The sequence below is a fragment of the Phyllobates terribilis genome, unplaced genomic scaffold, assembly GCF_046119375.1.
Source record: "Phyllobates terribilis strain yellow unplaced genomic scaffold, ASM4611937v1 Scaffold_3592__1_contigs__length_74582, whole genome shotgun sequence".
Taxonomy (NCBI): domain Eukaryota; kingdom Metazoa; phylum Chordata; class Amphibia; order Anura; family Dendrobatidae; genus Phyllobates; species Phyllobates terribilis.
Window position 1 is genome coordinate 38,474 of NW_027366345.1, and position 23,267 is coordinate 61,740.

Here is a 23,267-nt window from a genome sequence, read left to right on the forward strand (position 1 = left end):
AATGTTAGGATAAAAATATGACCAAATTATCGACTTTTGGGTAACAAAGGAAGACTCTATTTTGAAATCAACTCAAAATACACACATTTAAAGCCAAGAGTTGTAGAATGCTTTAGGATTAATATTACATGAGATGGGAAGCCTTCATAAAGTACAATTTACTGCACTTCAAGTCAAGATAACACATCAAAGGAACAAGTCAAGTCAATCAAGAGAACTGGATAACACAAACACACTTAAGTCAAAGGGATTAGTCGAGAAACAATATTAAAATCTCATTGGCTTCTGTCTTCAAGGCTTTGTTGAATATATCAATAATTTTATCCTTAGTTCTACAATAATATAGAACAATTTTCCCTTTTCCAACATGATCTCTAAAAAATGATGTCTATATATCAATATGTTTTTTTCTAGAATGATGCACATGATTCTTAGAGATATTATTCCAACTTGTACTATCACAAATAACCTAAACAGAACCAAAAGTCAATCCAAAATCACCGAATTGGTGCTTCAGCCAAAAGGAGTTGAGAAATACAGGACACATAAGTAACATATTCAACTTCAGTTGTTGATAAGGCAACACTTTTTTAGTTTCTTTGACTCCCAAGAAACGAAACAAGGACCAAGGAACTGCACCATCCTAGAGGTGTTTTCCTATGAACAAGGAGTCTATCACAGTGTGTATTTGTGTAGCCAAGGAGACTCGTTGGATAATCTATAGGGTACCATAGATCAAGGGACTTTGTTTCCTTCAGGTATCTAAAGATTATCTTAACAACAACAAGGTGAGATTCTCTTGGATCTGATTGAAACCTTGCACAAAGATATACAAAGAACACAATGTATGGCATACATGTTGTTAGATACGTGAGAGAACCTATCATACCTCGGTAGAGTATCTCTTCAACCTTGTGCCGTGTAGGATCTGGTCCTAGATGTATTGAAGGAGAGATTGGGTGTTAATTGAATTACAATTATCCATCTTGTACATCTCTAGGATTTTCTTCAAGTACTTTTGTTGATGGATCTAGATGCCCTGGTTCTTCTTAGTAGTTTTAAAACCTAAGAAGAACATCAATTCTCCTTTCAAATTCATCTTGAAATTCCTACTCATAAGCTCCTTGAAGCTTTCTAGAAGAGACAAGTTAGTGGAACAAAAAATAATGACATCTACATGTACCTAAAACACCAAGATACTTCTTTTTTTGAAGGAACAACATATTGTCTGTTTGATCCCCCTTATGTTCATTCTTGAGAACAAAATCTACAAGACATTCATACCAAGCTCTTGGAGCTTTTTTAAGACCATACAAAGCTTTGTCTAGTATGTAGATGTGGTCCATATTGGAGGACTCCCTGAAACCTGGAGGTTGTTGAACATATATCTCTTCATTGATTTTAACATTATGGAATGTTGTTTTCACATCCATTTGAAATAGAGTGAAACCTTGATGAGATGCATATGGAATGAGGAGTTTGATGGTTTCAAAGTAAGCTGCAGGAGCAAAAGTTTCATCATAATCTATGGGTTCTTGTTGATTGTATACTTAAGCTACCAGATGAGCCTTGTTCCTTGAGACGGCTCCAGAATCATCAAGCTTGTTATGGAACACCCACCTTGTTCCTGTGATGTGTCGGTCAAGAGGACGAGGAACCAATTTCCATACCTTGTTCATTTTGAACTCAACAAGCTCTTCTTGCATAGCTATTATGCAATCTTCATCCTTTAATGCTTCATTGATGCTATTTGGTTCTGAAAAAGAAAGAAAAGAATTGATAGCACAATAACATTGCTCTTCAAAGCCATAACCTACAAGAGCTTTGAGTATCCTCTTTTACCTGTTGTAATAAGGATTCCAGATGATGAAGATGCTATGAGAATGGTGTTCTCTTCAAGAGACACCTCAGAAAAGGGATTGATTAGCTCGTCTTTTTCATCCAATGAAGCATCCAAATTATCAGAATTAACATTTAGAACAACTTGAAGTTGATCTTGAGTTAGTGGGATCACAAGAGATAACTTTGCATGTGGAACATCATCACCAAAATCCACACCGGAGATGGAACAGTGTTCCCTTTACTCTTACTAGGGTCCTATAGAGGCTTTGTTCCAGGAATATCATTAAATTCAACATGAAAACTCTCAAAAACCTTCTTAGTCAAGTGTTGAGCACTTTATATGCATTGATGTTATATGTCTAACCCAAGAAGATACCTTCATTGCTCCTAGCATCGAACTCTCTAGGTTTATTCGTACCTACATTTAGAACAGAACACGGGTAACCAAAAACCCTTAGATGAGAGATGTTTGTGGTTTTACCTTTGTACAACTCATAAGTTTTTTCTCGACTAAGGTACGAAGCATAGCCCTATTAATAATGTAACAAGTAGTGTTGACAGCCTCAGACCAGAAGTCATGATAGATTATCATGGTTCTAGATATATCTTCCAGTGTTATGTTCTTTTCTCAAAGACTCTTTTTAAATTGAGGAGTTTAAGAAGCAAAGAAATTATTTTCTATCCCATGTTTCATGCAAAGGTAAGAAAGTCTTTGTTTTCAAATTCAGATCCATGATCAGAAAAATTGCTTTTAGTGCAAGATCTTTTACCCTTTCTAGCAAAGGAACAAGTTATTTGAAGCGACTAAACACTTCACTTTTAGATTTTATGAAGATCTTCCAACTAAAGCGAGAATAGTCATCAACAAGAACAAGAATATACTTGCTTTGACAAATGCTTTGGACACGCATGGGTCCAAACAAGTCCATATGAATCAATTCAAGAGGTTTGGAAGTTGATACTTGGATCTTTCACTTAAAAGAGGTTCTTAACTTCTTACACATCATAAAATGTGAATATAAATATTTTCTTTCCTTCTTGATAGCAGAAGACCTATTACCAACACCTTTTTTGTAGCTTATGAACAAGACCCATGCTAGCATGACCTAGACTTTTATGTCCCATAAAGGTTCCCTTCAATATCAATTTTCCCTTATTATTAAGTTTTTTGCAATCAGTAGTAGTAACCTTACCTCATTCATACCATGATCACACAACTGGGATGAGCAAGTTGAATCCCAAAGAACTCACCCGATTGTTCTCTTGTTTCCAGTCATGTGGCACGAGTACCCGCTATCATAGTACCACATATCTTCTTTCTTTACTTCAATCTTCACAAAGGAACTTAATTTTTTGAACCCAGTTAAGCTTGGCTTTTCTGGGTGGAGCAGTAGAAGTTTTCTTATTAGTGTTCTTATAAATGTTTCCCCGCATATATAGTTAGGGTTAGGAACAATTTCATTATTAGAATTAGCATTTTTTTCTCTTCTTAGAAGTTTCAAGTTCCTTCCACTTCTTCTTGCAGTCATGGATGACATGTCCATTTTTATCACAATGCCATCAAACTCTATCATATAGAACATGATCATATTTACCCTTTCCAGATCTAAATGGTTCATACTTCTTCTTATTGACGACGTCTTTGATTTTCACTCCTTGTGCTTGATTTAAATAAATTGTGTGAGCATGTTGACCATCAAATCACTTCTTTTCCTTGTTAGAACACTTGTGAGAGCACTTGGTTGAGGAATTAGAGGAGTTATGTTGAGGGTTCTTCATAAGAAGTTTTATCTTCCATTCACGAAACATTATTCTATCCTTCAAATTCTGTAGAGATAAGATTAAGCTCTCGTTTTACTATCAAACGCTACACAAATCCCTTCGTGCTTGACTTGTTACTCATTGTTTCCCTATGAAGGGCCACCATGAACAAGACCATACCACGGTCTAAGGAACACAGTTTATTCACAGTTTTTCTCATCAATAGAATAAGACAAATTATCCAACTTATCCATGATCAAGGTTCTAAAAAATACTAGACGGATTCTAGATGGTGAGGGTGGGCATAGCACCTACACGCCTAGGCGGTTCAATATAGTAAAACTTATTTTATATTTTAACCCAATTTCCTTATATGAAAACTAATTAGAACTACATTATTTCATAATTTTCATAGTAATTTATAAGTTGGCTATGTAAATTCTAATATAAGCATATAATATGCTAATTAATCATCCAAAACTCATAGAATTTTTAGTATTTTTCATAAAAAAAATATCTACAAGACTATAACAAGAAATAATTCTATAGTTTTCGACGTAGATTTCACATGGATAAATCTTCAAGAAAAAATCCTAAATATTCCAACACATTATGTGCACTTGCATATCAGCATATCATATGGGTAAAAAAACTATACCTTCCGCACCGGCCCTGCATAGGTCGCTATGTGGACGCTTTTTAAAGTGGCGCCTAGCTATAAACGCCTAAGGTAAGATTGCAACGCTGGGCATCTTCATAACACCTTGACGTGGACTAGGCGTTGCCTAGGCATGTTATTATAATATTGTCCATGATGTTCTCTAACATGTTCCATGAAGATATAGATTCTATGTCTTCATAAGATTTTTACCCTTACAACTAGCACAAAATTTAAAACACTTAGCAAGAGTTTTCTTAGATTTAGATAAGGCGGTATCTAACTTTTCAACTTGTGTTACTCCAATGGGTCTTCTCAGAAGTAAGACAACCTATCTCATCTTTATATTCAACAAGTTTTTTCTTGCAATTCATCAATTTCTTTTCTAAATTCTCTAATGATCATAATGATTTGGCTCTTATCACAATCATTAAGAGAGTTAAAAAGGTTATTAGATGCTACCTCAGAAGTTGTAGATTTATAAGTGTATCCTCTTTCCATGAGACATCTTCCTTGTCAAGATCCATTAACATCAACTTCTTCATCAGAATCAGATCCCCATGTGACAACAAGAGCCTTGTTCTTCTGAAACTTTCCTCTAGAGAATATCTTCTCTTGAGGACCTCAGTTCTCTTGCTTCTCTTCTCCGGAAGCATTAGGTTAGTTTCTTGTAATGTGTCCCTTCTCCTTGCATTGGTAGCTCACATACTCCTTCACATCTCTCTTTTCAAAGGTTGATTTAAACTTTCTCTTGATGAACTGCCTCTTGATAGTTTTGGTGAATAGAGCATCTCATCTTCTTCCTCATTGTTAGAACTATCATTCTCCATTTCAATTTTAGAGAAAGCTTTAGAGATACCATCTTCAATATTTAAGGCAACACCTCTCTCAACCTCCTTGGAGAGATTTGCCTTGTTCTGTTCTATCACATTAACAATATGTTTGCCAATGACCTGAGGAAGAGAAAGAGCAACAACACCGGGGGCGTTTCTCATGATTCCCTTGATTAAAGAGAATTTCTTGGTTAGGCCATTCAAAATGACCAATGCTTTAGGTTCCTCCTTAAGAATAACTCCGTAGTTTGTTAGTTTAGAACAAAGTCTTTCAAATCTGGAGTAGTACTCATACATGGATTCGGTATCATTCATTTTGAAGGAATGCTAGTCACTTTTTAGTTGGAACATCCTACTGGCCTTGAGTTTATCACTTCTTCATGCATCTCCTTGAGAGCGTTTTCCATGTATTTTGCATTGTCGATGTAGAAAACTTTATCCATATCCTCCCTGCTTAAACCATTGAGGATATATGCCTTGCCTTCAATTTATTTTCTATATGGTGTAGTCAGCAAGGTCTGATAGATTTTCTAGTCTAGTGAGATCTACCATTCCATTGTTGTTGAGAATGATTCTCCAAAATTTGTAGTCATTTGTGGAAATGTAGCTCTCCATGTTCCTTCCCCACCATTCTTCTTGTCCAACCTTCCTGGGATGAGGTTTGTTGGTGGAGATTCCAAGAGAGAGCTCTCTTGAGGGAGAAATACCTGTGAGATCTGCAAATAACAACTAACACAAATCTAGAGCCTTGCTTTGATACCAATTGTAGGACCAGACATGTTAGAATATATATAAAGAACACAACTTAATCAAGTATTGTTCCTTAGAAAGCGGAATTAATAATAAAAGCAAGAAAATACTATTTCTTATAGTTGGAATCTTTCATAACCAATCAGTTATATAGGAGAAAACTCTACCTTTCTTTCAAAATGATTTCAAAGAATGTTTATATTGATAAATTGAATACATGTTTATGAGAACACACAACTTAATTCTTGACACAAGGACTTCCTTAACTTGTAAAACAAATCAATAATAGAACACGACTTACATCTTTTCTCTTTGTAGAATAAAGATCGATACCTTCTACTTCATCTCTATTAATTTTTGGAAATCAATAAGGTAGAATGAAGCAAGAATGAGCCTTATAACGTTCAGATTCAAACTCCTTGATTTGTATCCTTGATTTCAGCTAGTAACATAAATAGATGTCCGTCAAAGACACAAATCAATTACATGAAATTGGTCGTAAATACAACTACTACAATGGATAACTATTCTTATGACCTTCTATAAACGATAAATCGAATATCCTTCTATCTTGAATGCTCAGATTAATAGCATACTTGAAGGAAATTGTTCCTTTGGCATTGGCAATCTTATCTTCATTTCTTGATGGAAGACGATCTTGATGAATAACAGTATGGATCATAAGATATGTGTAGGAGTTAAGATGAAAGATCTACTTCACTTCGTTCAACATTTAAGACTTTGTTATGTGGATCTAGGTTCAACAGAACATGTTCTCTAGTTCTTGACTAGAAGTACATTGCCTTGTTCTCTTGATCTAATACGTTGGACTTTGAGTGAGAATTTAATCTATTCTTTGTACCTGCATATACTTGAAAGAACATGATATAACGAGTTGTTTTTCATGATCAGAAACTAAGAAAAATAGTTTTCATCACTAAGAGAACATCGTTCTTTGAATTCACGATACTATTACTTAGGTAAATGGATATACCCTTAGATAAAATGAAATGGCAAGGTATTCAACTTTAGAAAAATCAAAATTCACACTTTTCCTAAGAAAATAAACTGTGAGTTCTCATCAATGTAAAGACCTGTCTAAGATGAAGAATGATTGGTAAGAGTATCACCATACATAAGTGTGTCTCAAAAAAATCAAGACAAATCTCCTTAAGAATTCCTTGAATACTGAATTTATAAATGATTGGAAGGTAGAAGGGGAATTTGTTAGTCCTAAAGCATTACTACATACTCCTAATGGCCATTGTAGGTTTTAAATGTAGTCTTATGAATGTCATACATATTGATACGAACCTGGTGCTATCTAGCTCTCAAAGCTTAGAAACACCTAAGAGTTCTAGCTCTCAAAGCTTAGAAAACACCTAAGAGTTCCCAATTCATCCATCAAATCTTCTATTAAGGGAATATGAAACATGTCTTTTGACAATGATCTCATTTAATATCATTTAGTCTATACACATTCTCCAGCTACCATCTTTCTATTTGACCAATACCATAGGTGAAGCATATGCACTTGAGCTATCTTGGATAGCTCCATATGTCAACATCTCTTTGACCATAGAATAAATCTCATCCTTCTGGTAGACTGAATATTTATATGGCCTCAAATTGATAGGATTAGTACCTTGACGGACAATGATCTTGTGATCATGACCAACTCACCAAGGAGATAACGTTGATGGCGCTTTAAAGACATCAGAAAACTCTTGTAATGACAACTGAATAGGGAAGAGAAACATTGACTTGTCAACCGAGGATGATTCAGTAGACACTGATTCTAAACAAAGCATGGGTAATTGTGTACTATCGTTTACTAGGCTATCCATCTTCATGGCCTAAACCTCATGTATAGAACCATGACATATTCTATTGAGTACCATCCTCCTATTTCACACGCGGAAATCCATAGAGAGCTTATGGAAATCCCACAATACACGTCCTAATGTATCAAGCCATTGGATACCTATTGTCATATCAGAACAAGCTAATGGTATCACCATATCCTTACTATCAAAGAGTTGGTCCTGAAAACTCCAGGAAAACTACTGAACCTTAGCAAGAACATATAGATCATTCCCATCTACCACAATTACATTAGTTTTGCTAACATCTGTCATTTTACAACCCAATATCACAACAATCTTCTTATCCTGTGCTTCTTGAGTCTATTAGAATGAATAACCACTTTTTCGCACACATACCTCGCACTCTCATAGTGGTATAGCCTGTTATGTCTGCGATTGCATTGACAAAGATATCCACCTTTTCAAAATTAGCTAGTGAAGTGCCCTGTGTGTCAACCTGTTCCTCATCATTGGCCATGTCAATAAAGTATGTTTTCTTATTCTTTAGATAGTGACCAGGCATGTACTTCTCATCACAGAAGTAACAAAGGCCTTTCACACGCCCCTCACCCATCTATTATTGTGTCAAGAATTTCCTACCAATGTGTTCTAGAGGTTTGATTGGTAGTAGACCTTTAGCATCAATAGAAACTACATTCTTGGCATCTACATTCCATTCCTTTAGAGGTGAGAAACTCTGTTTATTGAAGTAAACTTTGAATTTTGATCAAAGATCAGACGCTTTGAGTGAGCATACTCATAAAGCTTCCCTAGAAATAGACGATCACACTGATCAAATAGTACTCTAGTAGTTGAACACGCGTCTTGATCACCCCGAATTGGTTGTTATACTCCATGATTGATTCAGTCTTGTGTAAATTCTTCAAATCCGTCATTGGACCATCAAGAATTTCGCTAAATCGTTCAATAACTAACAACTTTTACCAATTCTAGTTACTCAGTACATTTTGTCCGGATAATATCACCGACTGATGCCAACTCGTGGCAATCTCTTCAAAATGCATAGACACAAGTTGTATGTTTAGATCTTATGGAGTTTGATGATAATATAGAATTGATCACACTTGAACATCCTGTCCTTGATGTTTTCTCCAGTAAAATAAGAAAATCAAGTCGAGAAAGTCTAGTGAGTGCGTTGTGTGGAACCTGATTCAAACTAGGACGACGAGCATTGATTCCTACAACTCCTACTCTTCTCTGTCTGGGATACATGTCATTGAATCAGTCTATTGATCGATTGTAGTGCGGTATGTTGACATTCCAGCATTCTGATTCGCAAGCTCAAATTCTTTATCGCCTCAAAAACCTCATCGAATTTCCGTATAAACGATCTGTGAGCTTGTCCATCCTTGAATCTACCAGAAGCTCAATCTTTGAAGACAACGTGTCTTACACCTCATTCATAATAGCTTCAATTGCATCTTTTGCACGTGTATCTGCCACGAATATGGTTGGTTAATCCACATAAGCTGGACATCAATGCACAAGATTCATTTTCTTGAAAATTTTAACGGATTTGCCCACTTGCACGTCCTCATTTCCTGAAGCTACACGTGTGTGGACAACAATAACTCTTGAGCTTCTAGAGACTTCCTTTTTTCAGTCACTTGTGTCACTTGCATTTTTATTCCAGACGCGCTTCTCGGATTGTCTACTCGTTCCATCTTTCAGTGAAACACAACTGCTTCATGCTTAAACTCATAGAAATGGTTAAATGACTAGTTTTTCTTCATCAAAACTAAATGAACTTGGGTAGAAACTATGGAAGGGAGACCTTCTTAGTTCCCTTAACCTAACAATAATATTATCATCTTACATATAAACCTAGCATACTAATACATGAACACAATCATTCACATTAAGTTTGAAAATCGCTTCTATAATCTTAATATATCAGTTTATGTTTACGAATAAGTAATATACAAAATAGTAAAGTTCACACTTATAATATGTTCATAATTCGTACCACAAGGTATGTTTTTATTATATACTCTACATATTGACCGATGCATCCATTTTATTTCGTTAGGTTTTTCAGTGATCCTCAGCAGAAAGGGTTTTTCGAGAAATCACATGAGGTGTTGATGAAAAACTTAGGAGACAAGGTTACGGTGACAATACATTTCAAGCACGTGCTGAATATAAAGGAGGTGACACACAGCCAGTGTTTACATAAGAAGAACAAACAACGATCCATCTTTCTAAAGAAACTAACTCACTTTCTTACCCACAAATCATCTGCGGAATCAGCTAATGATAATGGAGGCTCAACTAATGATGATAACGACAACAACAATAATGGAGGTTCTATGCACTATGAAGCCTCACCATTAGTAGAACGAGCTAGAACATGGAGTTGATGAATTATTAATATCGTGATTAATATGGTACAATTTATCTTTTCTTATACTCTAATAAGACTGAGATTGAAATAAACTGACTGTGTTTCAAAAGCTGCAATAGGTAAAATATATACTCTTTGTTATGGGCAGAAAGACTTCAAAAGACTAGATAGTCTGAGATAAGTGTTTTACCCCCTTCTATCTTAAAGTCAATATAAGAGTAAAAGGCGCGGCCCATCAGAAAAAAGGTTCAAGGTCCATTTGTAGCCCCAATCTATAAATAGGGGTCTGAAAAGTTAAAAGCGACTGATCACTGTTCATTCCTGCCATTTATAGTAAAATTGAGAGCTCTCTCTTTTTTTACTTCGTATATCCCTTCACTCAATACTCCCGACATTGTTACTTCGCGAACACTTCCTCTTTCTTTTTACCTTGCCACACGCAATTACATTATTTCATTACGTATAGAATACTTACGCGAATGAATACTAACTTGGGCGTCGGAGAGTCAAATCCAGAGGCATCCCTCCTCTGGGTTTGATATGCAGGTACACGAGGTCCCTATCTACGCGAAGCAAGATCTATTCCCACACGAAGATTCATCCTCAACTTCACGAAAGAGAGTCTCCACCTATTCGCGAAGAATCCAAAGGCCCTTGCGTAGAGTGTTGAGTACGCGAACTTTCCCGGGCTCCAACACTGGCACCGTCTGTGGGCTCTCTCTCACAAAGATAAGCCGATACTTTAGTGATGGTACGATTGGAAGGCCTTCCAAGTGGTGACGCTCGCGAAGAATCCAAAGGCCCTTGCGTAGAGTGTTGAGTACACGAACTTTCCCGGGCTCCAACACTGGCACCGTCTTTGGGCTCTCTCTCACAAAGATAAGCCAATACTGTAGTGATGGTACGATTGGAAGGCCTTCCAAGTGGTGACGCTCGCGAAGAACGATCACGTTCACCCACCAATTCACGTCCTAACCACGCGTGGGTTTCTCAAGAAGAGTTCAAAGAATTCCAGAATTGGAGGGAGTACATGGAGAATCACGCTCAATCCGCGGATGGATCCTGCCGCGGTAGAGGCGCAGCCGAGAGCACCCCTTCCGACTATTATTCGCGTGAAACGTACCCGGACACGTACAGTTACCAAGGTCACACCCCATATGACCCAGCACGCAGGCATGACCACGAGCAGCCCCGGTTCCTAGCACCGTCTCGACCGTCCGTGAACAGCCATACCCGGAGCATTACATGAGATCCCCCATGCACGCCAACGCCCCACCACCTTTCCCTCACGACCCGTACTCCCCCATGTATGCTAACGCCCCACCACTTTTCCCTCATGACCCGTACTTCCCCATATACGCCCCAAGACGGCCTCACGGACCTACCACAATTTTCGCTGAGCACATTACACGCGCGACAGTGCGCGGAGACTTCAAATACCCGACAATAAAGGACTACACGGGCAAGGAGGACACCATTGAACACACCAGCCGATACCTCTATGCCATGCTCGCGAGTAACGCTAACGATGCAACAATATGCAAGGGTTTCCCAAATACCCTATCTGGAGCAACCCTGAGCTAGATCTCGGCTCTCTCCAAAGGAATAATAACTAGCTTCGCCGATCTGGAGAGCAGATTTCTCAGCCATTTCAATGCCTCGCGCAAGCAAGAAGTAGTAATGCAGCACACCGCAGGTATCCAACAGGGTCCGGACAAACCTTTGGCTGATTATGTGGCAAGATTCATGGCCGTTGTTATCCAGGCTACTGATTTCAAAGATGACACTGCCCGTTACGCATTTCTTCGTGGATTATGCAATGGTACTGAGTTCAAAGAGCCGACGAGCAGGAAAAAGGGGCTCACGTACGAGGGAATGTTGGAGAGGGCCCACAAAGAGATTCAAGGGAAGTTGATAACTGGTCAGGGTTCGCAAAACTCGAACCAGAGAAGTAACCAGGCCTGGGGTCCGAAGAGGCATCACGATCAGGGTAGGCCGAGGAAGCAAGGTTATGATGCGCGAGTAAATACTACTCAGCCAAGAGACCAACAAGGAAGGTTTCAAGCTCAAAATCTTATGGCCAACGTCACTCAAGGGATTGAACGGCGACCGATATGGTGCGAGAGGCACAACACCAAGAACCACGACTCCTCCGACTGCCGCTCCATCAGACAGGAGGTGGACGCGGAGAACCGAAGAGTAATCTCCGCACAACTTACTGGGGCGAACCAACCACGTCGCGACCAGAACAATCGCGAACAGGCCCAAAATTTCCCTCAACCAGATGGGTTTGTGGGAACGATTTCCGGAAGAAACACCCCCAGGCTCGCGAGCAGAACAGAGAAGCGAAGAGCGTCTAATACCACTCTTCCCTCGGGAAGACCCCTGATGCTCGTAAGGGAAGAAAAGAGGGAGCCGTGTCGGTTAACGTTCAGTGAGAAAGATGTAAACGAATGGGCCACGCGAAGTGCTGATCCACTCGTAATCCACATTAAACTCGGTACGAAGATCGTAAAGAGGGTGATGGTGGACACAGGCAGCGCAACTGACATTCTATATTGGGATGCCTTCGAGAAATTGGGCATTGACAAGAGTCAGCTGAGACCGACATAGTGCAATCTAGTTGGCTTCACGGGTGATTCGATAAAAGCCTCTGGTGTGATCACACTAGAAATGATCCTCGGGGATGAAGGTAGCTGCGAAGACAGTGCTCTGTAGATTTCCTCGTCATTCCCAAGACATCCTCATACAACGCGATCATTGGTCGCGATTCTCTAACCCGATTGAAGGCAACTGTGTCAACCAATCATTGTTTCTTGAAATTCCCGACAGTCTGTGGCACTGGCACCGCGCGCGGAAACCCCAAGAAGAGAGTCAGACTTGTTATCACTCGGCAGAGAAGGGTAAACAGAAAGCAGTTCATACCAGCCAAGTGCTCATGAGTTCTCCAGGGGAGGACAAAGAAGCAGAGTTAGATCCGCGGACGCCAATCTCTTCAGACTACCTACGCGAAAGCCCATAATCCATCCAGAGAGACAACATCGCTCTGTTTGAATCCGAACACGAGAAGTTGTCAGTTGGAAGGGGTTTACACCCATCGGTCACGGAGGGGATCGTGAAGCTATTGTCTGGTTCACGAGACGTCTTTTCATGGACCCCTCGTGATTTAAAAGGCATCCCACCCGAGATAATGAGCCACTCCCTAGCCATTCAGCCAGATTCAGTACCGAGAAGGCAAGTGTAAGAGAAAGCAACCAGGGTCTAAGAACGAGGCCGAGGGGGTGGAGTTAGCAAAGCTCATCAAGGCAGGGTTTGTAGAGCATGTTCAATACCCAAAGTGGCTCGCGAACGTGGTGATGGTGCCAAAAAAGGATATGGTAAATGGAGAATGTGCGTAGACTTCACAGACCTGAACAAAGCATGCCCAAAAGACAGTTACCCGCTACCCGCAATAGACCAACTTGTCGAGTCCATGGCGGGACACGAAGCGCTGAGTTTCCTTGACGCATACTCGGGATACAATCAGGTGCCTATGAATCCAATGGATGCTGAGCACACCGCATTCATCACAGATAAGGGTACATTCTGTTATAAGGTAATGCCGTTTGGGTTAAAGAACGCGAGGGTGACTTTTCAGCGCCTGGTGGACATATCTTCAGAGGGATGATGGAAAACAGTCGAAGCATACGTAGACGACATCGTGTTAAAGAGTAAAAAGCAAGAAGATCATGCGTGCGACCTGGCAGAGGTATCTGACACTTTGTGAAAGTATGGAATGAGCTTGAACCCCGAGAAATTCGTTTTTGGGGTGACAAAAGGAAAATTTCTGGGTTTTCAAATCAGTAACCGTGGGATTGAGGTGAACCCCGCGAAAGTCAAGGAATTCTTGGATATGGAACCACCAAGAAGCATTAATGAGGTGCAGAGGTTTGTCGGATCAGTGAATTATTTGGAAGGTTCTGCGTGAAGCTGGCCGAGCGAAACCTACCATTTTTCGACGTGCTAAGGAGACCAAAGAATTTCCAGTGAAGAGATGAATGTACAAAAGCGTTCACGAAGCAAAAAGAACATCTCACCCAACTGCCGACGCTATCTTCCCCTATACCAGGAGAGAACCTGCAGTTATACATATCAGCAAGTGGGAGGGCAGTAAGTGCGGTACTGAGTCGCAAAGCTCAAAAGCATGTTTATTTTGTAAGTAAGGCATTACTCGCAACCGAGGATCACTATGCCCCAGTCGAGAAGGCTGTATTCACGTTAGTCATAGCTGCCCGAAGGCTAAGACCATACTTCCATCCTCACATAGTTCAGGTATTGACTAATCTACCTTTGCACTCTCTCCTTCACAGGCCGACGACTTCCGGTCGACTCACGAAGTGGGTGATTGAACTGTCCGAGTTCGACATCGAGTACAGACCTAGGCCAGCCATCAAAACACAAGCATTAGTAGACTTTATGGTCGAAACAAGTGTCCGCGAAGCTCTGTGTACGACCCATGACAAGACATGGCAGTTATACGTAGATGGGGCTATAAATGCAGAAGGCTGCGCGGCGGGTATAACTCTCATTTCGCCAGAGGGGGTAGTTCACAAACACGCAATCAACCTGAATTTTGCGCCAACCAATAATGAGGCTGAGTACGAAGCACTAATAGCCGGAATGGAGATCGCGTTGGCAAACTCGGTAGAGAAGGTGGAATGTTTTTGCGACTCTGAGGTAGTAGGGCAGCAGATGCAAGGAGTGTACGAAGCCAAAACCGGTAACCTACCAAAGTATTTCGCGAGGGCAGGGCTCTCCGCTCTCTATTTAAGCAGTTCCTGCTCACGATTATCCCTCGTGAAAAGAATGAAGAGGCAGACAACCTCGCGAAGATAGCATCCAAACTGAGTATAAGAGAAGAAGGCAAAGATTCTAAGCCCATATGGACTCGACGATGTGATGAGAGGGCGATAAGGCAGTTGTTCGAAATGATGGCTATAGACATGGCTGTTGATGATTAGAGGAGCCTGATCATGAAATACTTGGCCGATGGTGTGGTCCCAGAGAACCCACACGAGAGGAGGAAGTTAGAAGTGCAAGCTGCACGATTCTACATCAACCAGGGAGAGTTATACAATCGGGGGTTCATGAGCCGAGAGTTGCGATGCCTTTCTAAAGAGGATGGGAGAAATATGATCGTAGAATTACACGCCGCACTATGCAGAACGCACGCTGGTTGGAGAGCTTTAGTGTAGAAGGCATTGCGTCAGGGTCATTACTGGATGACAATGAGGAAGGACGCTCTAAAGTATGCACGTGAGTGTCAGGCATGCCAACGTCATGCCCCGGCATCCCATCAGCCGGGGGTAGAGATGAAAATCATGGCAGGTCCCTGCCCCTTCGTGATGTGGGGTTTGGATTTGTTAGGCCCATTCTCACCAAAAGCACCCAGACAACTTGAGCTCATCATCGTGGCGATAGATTACTTCACGAAGTGGATCGAGACTATACCGCTTGCAAGCACAACTATGGCCAATGTGAAGAAGTTTTTGTGGCAGAATGTCGTTTGCCGCTATGGACTACCCCATGAAATTGTCACAGACCGAGGACCGCAGTTCAATACCCAAAAGCTAGTATAGTGGTGTGACGATCTAGGCATTCGCCTAAAGTTCGCGTCAGTGGCACACCCGCATTGTAACTGTCAGGTAGAGGCTGCAAACAAGAGCATTGTCAATGACTTGAAAAAACTTTTAGATGGCGCACGAGGGAAATGGGAAGAAGTACTCCCGCTAGTCCTATGGGCAAACCGCACCACCAACAAGAAGGCAACATGCGAATCTCCTTTTGCGTTGGCCTATGGAATAGAGGCAGTCGTCCCAGTAGAACACCTTTTCCCCAACGACAAGATGCTACATTTCTTCAACATTGCGAACGATGAAAAGATGCAGATGGAGCTTCAACTGCGCGAAGAAATCAGGGCTATGGCCTCCATTCGAGCCGCTAACTACAAAGCCGGAGTTGCCAAATACTACAACAAATCCATCAAAATAAGAGGCTTCGCGAAGGGTGATCTCGTTCTACGAAAAACTGAGGGTGGCAAACTAGACCCAAGATGGGATGGATAATACATCATAGACGAAGAAGTCGTCCCAGGCGCATACAGGCTAAAGGACTTTGCCGGTAACCACATCGCGATTTCTTGGAACGTGATGAGGTTACGGAGGTATTATCCTTGAAGCCATACTCTTCAGGTATAAACCATCATTTATTACATTCGAATCTTAATTATCACGAAGAAGGCAGTACTAACCATACGGTCATTATCAGAACTTGAATAAAACTCTGTCTTGACGGAGGAATAAGCTAGCTCTAGCATAGTTCATCACGTAACACCGATGTATATTACACCTCCAATAAAAACTCATCTATATAAAAAAGTCGCTAAAGTCTGACACAGTAAAATTTTGTCCTCAGAAATAACAAGCCTTCGCTACGCGAAGCATACTAAAGTCGTGTAAGCCTCCAGAGAGAGGGAGCAATGCCAAGTAAGCCTCCGTGGCCCAGGAGCATTGATCAGGTAAGCCTTCGCGATGCGAAGCACTCTTGAAGTCGTATAAGCCTCTAGAAAGTAGGAGCAAAGCTGCCCGAAGAAAAAGAAAGAGCTAATTCACTCTATTCATCACATCCCCTTGTGAGAAGGATGACTCAATCCTCCAAAAGAAAACCTCATCAACTAAAACATTTTATACAGGAAAGAAGAAATTGACGCCTATAGAGACAAGCGCTCACAGGCAAGAAAAGCTCGAGCAAAAAGGTAAAACTCAATAATCCCAAGAGAAAAACCAGTGAACACATACTTACTCATCTAACGCGCAGAGTTCCAACAACGAGGAAAAGGAAAGCAAAGCGAAATAGCTAGTGGCGCAACCCCAAAAGTAGACTAGGACGACGCGGAGAACTTAAGGAGAGGAGACCAAGAGATGCGAAAGAACTGAGACAAGATAGATTACATTGTCAATTAATGTACCGTCATTTCCAAAACTTACACAAGTCATATGTAAAGATACGAGCATTCTATTGCGGAAGGTAAAATAGTTCATAAGCAAAAAAACTATTCTTACTATTTCGTGTATGCTACACGAAAAAGCAAGGGGGGTAGTAGATATAGTAAATAGAAGATTTCCAAAACAAAGTAAAACCAACCAAACATACAAACGAAAGCAATATTACAATTCACAACAAAACAACCGGAGAGATTCACGAAGGAGGCGCTTTTGCGAAAAAGGCAGCATTAGGATTAGGTAGGCAATGAGCTTTTCCAGGAACCACTCCAGAATCAAGGTTGAAAGCACAAACATCCCAGGCCTCCAGAGGATCCTCACCATCGTCGATGAAGGTACCTACAGGAGGTGGAGTGTAGGGTGGTGGAAATGGCTCAAATCCCAAACGGTCGTTCTTATCCAAGACGAAGTCTGTTATCCCTTTCCTCTTGAGCTGTGCTTTGGTCATAAGATGGTAGAGGGAGAGGCGGTAGCTACCATCGTAAGAAGCACGAGCCGCTCTGCGATACCCGTCTACGTACTTGCTAACAGCATCGAAACGAGCGTCCCACACTTCCTTCACACTCTTCTCCTTCATATCAGCGATCTCCTTAGCATGATGAGCCCGCGCGGCAGCCAGCTCCTTCTCAACACAAATCCTTTTCTCCTTTTCCTCCTCAGCCTTCGCCACGGCCTTATTCAAGTCCTTGTGAAGCGAGTCAATCACCTCACCTTGGTCTTCCTCATCCGCGGCATGTGAAGCCGCCGTGTAAATAAGCTGCATAGCATGGGAAGGAAATCAATCATTAACAAAACCAGTCAAACAAGATAAGCAAACACAAAGACTCACCAGAAGCATTAGTTACTCGCGAGAGACAATCGCAGCATCCAATTCCTCTTGAACAGGCGATGGCAAAGGACGAAGTAGCTCAGGAGCCATTAGCACGGAGGCCGCCTCCACAGGGGGGAAGATATCCTCGGAAGAGCCCTCTCACTTGGAAGATGAACCAGTCTCGTAAACTTTCTTTACGCGAGCAGGCCCCTTCTTGGGAGACGCGTCGGATTTCTTCCTCTTTTGGGATCCCCCAACACTGCCGCCTAATGGAGGCTTTGGGTGGGATGGTGGATTGATAACAAGCTTGCCCTTCCGAGGAACACTGCCAGCCTCCTCGGATTCACCTTTGCCACCAGGCTTGGCCACGCTCGCCATCCCCTGGTCACCCGTCGCGTCTAAATCAGGTAAATAGTCGAGAAGGTCAAAGTAGTGGAAACCTGCACAAGAGAAGGAAGTTAGACGGTAGAAAAAAGATCCTATCTCAAAGACATTAACAAAAATGCAACCAGCAGGAGGGTGTGGAGGACTGAGTCCCCTCTTTTCTTGAATCTTGCGGGTAACTTCGCGTAAGAACTCACGCAGAGAAGAAGTCGGATAGTCTGTGTATCTCGCGAGAAACTGACTCTTGAAATCCTTATCCACAAGGAGGTTTGAGAGGTACACGCCAGTCTGGATAGGATATGTGAAAGTATCTCCAGGAGGAGGACGAATCAAAAATCATTGCGTCTTCCATATCGTCTCGTTAGTGCGCATCTTCCAAGCCAAGGCCACCGACGTACGCACGGAATACAAGCCAGTATTGCCAGTAATCTTCCTAGGAGAGTAGACATAGTTAAAACGCGAAGCCGAAGGTTTCGAGCCAATATCATGTGCCCGCATAGTGTAGATCACGAAGGCACGTCAGAACATTGGGTGAAGCTGAGTAGGGCTAAAACGGGTAGCCCTCAGGTACACTTCCACCCATCACTACCACAAAAATGAGTTTTTATCTCTAAACTTTATATACCGGATCTAAATACTAGGTATAATATGACATTAAAATATTAAAATATTAGTTTTCCGCTGTTAAAAACGATTTTAACCCGGATATAATTTCAAACGCCCGCGTTGTTTATCTTAATCATTAATAAATACCACCTTAAATATAATACGGATGTTTTTTAATCAAAACATCCGGTATATTATGTAATATATAACCCAGATTTTTCTTTAAAATAAACGCCCGGTATATATACTTTCTGTAAATAAATTTTTCACTACCACAGAAATGAGTTTTTATCTCTAAACTTTATATACCGGACCTAAATACTAGGTATAATATGACATTAAAAATTAAAATATTAGTTTTCAGCTGTTAAAAACGATTTTAACCCGGATATAATTTCAAAGTCCCGCGTTGTTTATCTTAATCATTAATAAATACCACCTTAAATATAATACAGATGTTTTTTAATCAAAATATCCGGTATATTATGTAATTATATAACCCGGATTTTTCTTTAAAATAAACGCCCGGTATATATACTCTCTGTAAATAAATTTTTTAATTGTTTAACCGGGGTATTTAAAATCCGTGCTAAAATTTTACTTATTTACAGCCTAAGACCGTCCGCAACGGTGCCGGCGTGGACTCCAGGCGGGGGGTTCGGCGCGGCGTGGACTCCCCAGCGGGAGCTGGTCGCCGGGGGAAGGAGCAAGGCGAGCTCCCCGCAGGCGTGGCACGCCGTTCGTCGTCCGCTGTCGAAGGCTGCAAATGAAGAAGGAGGGGCCGACACAATTTTTTTTTTTTACTTTGAAATGGGAAGTGGTAAATGGGGCTGCCACGTGGCAGCCCCTGATTGGCTAACAGATTCGAATTATTTGATTTTGCTTTTACAACGGTTATTTACTAAAACGGGTATAACTTTTAATATAAAAATAATTAAAAAAAATAAAAGTATCAACGGCTCTATATTTCCGAGCTCTATAAATAGAGACCAATATTGACTATGTTTGGAGCATCCTATCCCAGGCTCTCATTTCTCTCTTACATAAACACAAAAACACTAAACACTAAACACTTCATTTTCTCGACGAGATGGATCCGAACTTCAACCCTGATATGTTAGCTTGGTTGAAGGCAAACGATCCAGAGAAATACAACCAATATATGAGAGGCTTTGGGTTATTCGAATCAAGCTCGCCGTCTCCGAATGTCGTTCGGAATTTATTCCAAACTCCACCCCAGGTGCCGCACTCCCAATATTTTCCGTCTCCTGCATATCAGCCCTACGGAAGGTTTTCCCAACCCGATGTAGAGTTTGTTGCAGAGACGCAGCCCGAATCCATGCCTGAAACAATGTCCCGTAGCCGGAAAGGGAAGGAGGCAGTGACTAGCAAGAATGATGCTTCAAACCCCAAAGCACAACCAAGGAATGTGCAATGGTGCGATAATGAGGATCTCGTTCTCCTCCGTTGCTACATGGATGTTTGCTCAGATCCCATTGTTGGGACTAATCAAAGGTATGGCACCCTATTTAAGAAGATACATGAGAAGTATGAGGATGCTAGGAGGGATGGGATGTATCCCAACCTCATCTGGCGTACTGCGGACTCCCTCCGGAAAAGAGTTAGTCGGATCAAGGAGGAAATGAATCACTGGCTTGCATGCTACGAGAAGGCAACGTCTGCAGTTGGTCATCGAAGCGGGTACAACGATGATGACGTGCTGGCAACTGCACAACAGTTGCACAAGGAAAACCCGAAGTATCACATCGGTTTTTCCATGTTCAAACAATGGGATGTTTTGAAGTTGTACCCGCAATACGAGATGTACTTAAACTGGGAGACTTATCTGAAGAAGAAGGATCATCAACCTAATTTCACCACAAATTTGGATGATGAGGGGGATGACCAAAGGGAATCAACTGGTGGCAGCAGTGGGACGAAATGATACCGGATGGTGGACGATAGTGTATCAAGCCCGAAACGTCCTATGGGTCGCGACAAGGCAAAAAGGATCGGTAAGAGCAGTAGTTCTGTTAACTCCGATATGGAAGCAATAAGCCACGGATGGACCCAATTCAATGATGTTTATCCCCAACATCTTGAAATTGAAAAAAAGAAGATTGAGTTGGCACATGAGAAGGTGCAAATGAAGAAGGAGTTGAAGAAGGAGAAAATCGCCTTGAGAAAGGAGGAGTTGAAGATTCAGATGGAAGAAATAAACATGCGAAAGAGGACACAGCTGATGGAACTCTGGAACAACTACCCCAACCTCAATGCCCAGCAAAGAGCTTATGCGGATAAACTGGCTGCAGAGTTAGAGTTGGACCAATGAAGTTTGGTGCTTGTTTAAGTGTGATTGTTAACTCTTTAACTGTGTTTGTGTTGTTTTAGTGTGTTTGTTTTCCTTTCCGAAGTGTGAATTGTCTGTAATCTCTTTTTAATTTGTGAACTATGAATGGTTTGTCTTAGCATGTTTGTAATGAAATTGAAATTGTATTTGAATTTTAAAATCTTCAACTCTGCAACACTGTAACTCTGAAGCACTGCAATTCTGAAAAGCTGCAACTCTTCAACTCTGGCTTTCACTCCGAATTTGAATTTGAATTTGAATTTGAAGTTAGCGCCGATTTCAAATTTAAATTTGAATTCGATTTCAAATTCAAATTCCGAGCCAAAAATATGAGCCACTTATATATAAAGCAAAGATGAAACTCAATTTTCATACACCAACCTTCACTCATTGCATACTGCAACTCATTCTTGACACACCAACATTATTTTATTTCATAACTAAACACAACCATGTCTACTACATCAAGCTCTTCATCAAGCTCTTCATCCTCTGACGATCTCCTCGACCAAGTTAGTAGTTATGTACGGTCCACTATACCTCGTATGATGCAGCTCGTCCAACAACAACAAGTACAACAACAACAAGCACCACAAAGAAATTCAAGGAAGAAGCGTAAAGTAATTAACAGAGAGAGGGTCGACCGTGCATTGCTACTGGAACGAGATTACTTCGGTCCCGCAGCGACCTATGCAGATAAGTTCCGACGCAGATACCGAATGAGGAAGCCCTTGTTCGAACGAGTAGTTGTCGGGGTGTTGAACCAAGATGATTACTTTGTGCGCAAGCTAGATGCTGTTGGCCGCCCGGGGTTATCCACGCTCCAAAAATGCACCGCAGCCATTCGCATGCTAGCTTATGGTTGTTGTGCCGACGCGGTTGATGAGTATTGCCGCATGGGGGAAAGTACGGCTTTGGAATGTTTGTCGCGTTTCTGTGATGCCGTGTTTGCGGAGTTTGGTGCAACCTACATGAGGAGGGCCAATGAAGATGATGTACGACGAATTCTAGCTATCAACGGTGCAAGAGGTTTTCCGGGAATGCTAGGGAGTATTGACTGCATGCATTGGACATGGAAGAATTGTCCAACGGCGTGGCACGGTCAATTCCAAGGGAAAAGCAAAACACCGACCCTTGTTTTAGAAGCTGTGGCGACCCAAGACACGTGGATATGGCATTCTTTCTTTGGGGTTTCGGGGAAATTCAATGACATATCAATTGTGCAGCGTTCGCCGGTGTTCGAAGATCTTCTCAACGGCACGACACCTCAGGTCGAATATACTGTTAATGGTCATCAGTACACCATGCCGTACTACTTAACTGATGGCATCTATCCATCGTGGGCTACGTTTGTGAGCGCGATCGCAAATCCGATAACTCATATGGAGTCGAAGTTCTCTCAGCTGCAAGAGTCTTGTAGGAAAGATGTGGAGCGTGCATTTGGTGTTTTGCAAGCAAGGTTTGCAATAATACGCAATCCGGCTCTTGCCCATAACAGATCAACACTCCGGAAGATCATGGATTGCTGCATCACACTGCACAATATGATAGTGGAGGATGAGCGCCACACTTACAGAAACTACGACAGCGAGATGGAAAGCGTGAGAATGGAGTTCGAACAAGACACCAGGGAAAGTGTTGGGGATCTGAATGATGGAATTCGTATCAGAAGGGCGAGTTCTATAATAAACTCTCTCGATGATTACATGAATATGCACCGTCAAATGCACAGCGTCAACACGCATGAGAGACTCACTTCGGACCTGATGCAACATATTTGGAGGTTACGTTGATTGTCGGAGCTTCAGTAATCGTGTGTCATGTTTGCTTTAAGATCGATGCGTTTATGTTTGTTGTTTAATTAACTCGTTTCCGTCCGAGTTAACGTCTTTACTTTTGTTGTTGTAATCTAGTATGTTATGTAATTCCCATAGTGTAACATGTTTGTTTGTCGCAGTTCAAATTTCGATTTCGTTATTTAAAACTATTTTAATATTATAAT

The 23,267-nt window shown here is 41.3% G+C and overlaps 1 protein-coding gene across 1 annotated transcript; it reads left to right on the top strand.

Annotated features, from left to right (window-relative positions):
• Positions 1–21,717: 21,717 nt before the first annotated feature.
• Positions 21,718–23,058, top strand: LOC141248210 (uncharacterized). Its single transcript, XM_073669329.1, has one exon. The coding sequence runs from the start codon at positions 21,718–21,720 to the stop codon at positions 23,056–23,058; it is 1,341 nt and encodes a 446-aa protein (XP_073525430.1).
• The last annotated feature ends 209 nt before the right edge of the window (positions 23,059–23,267 follow it).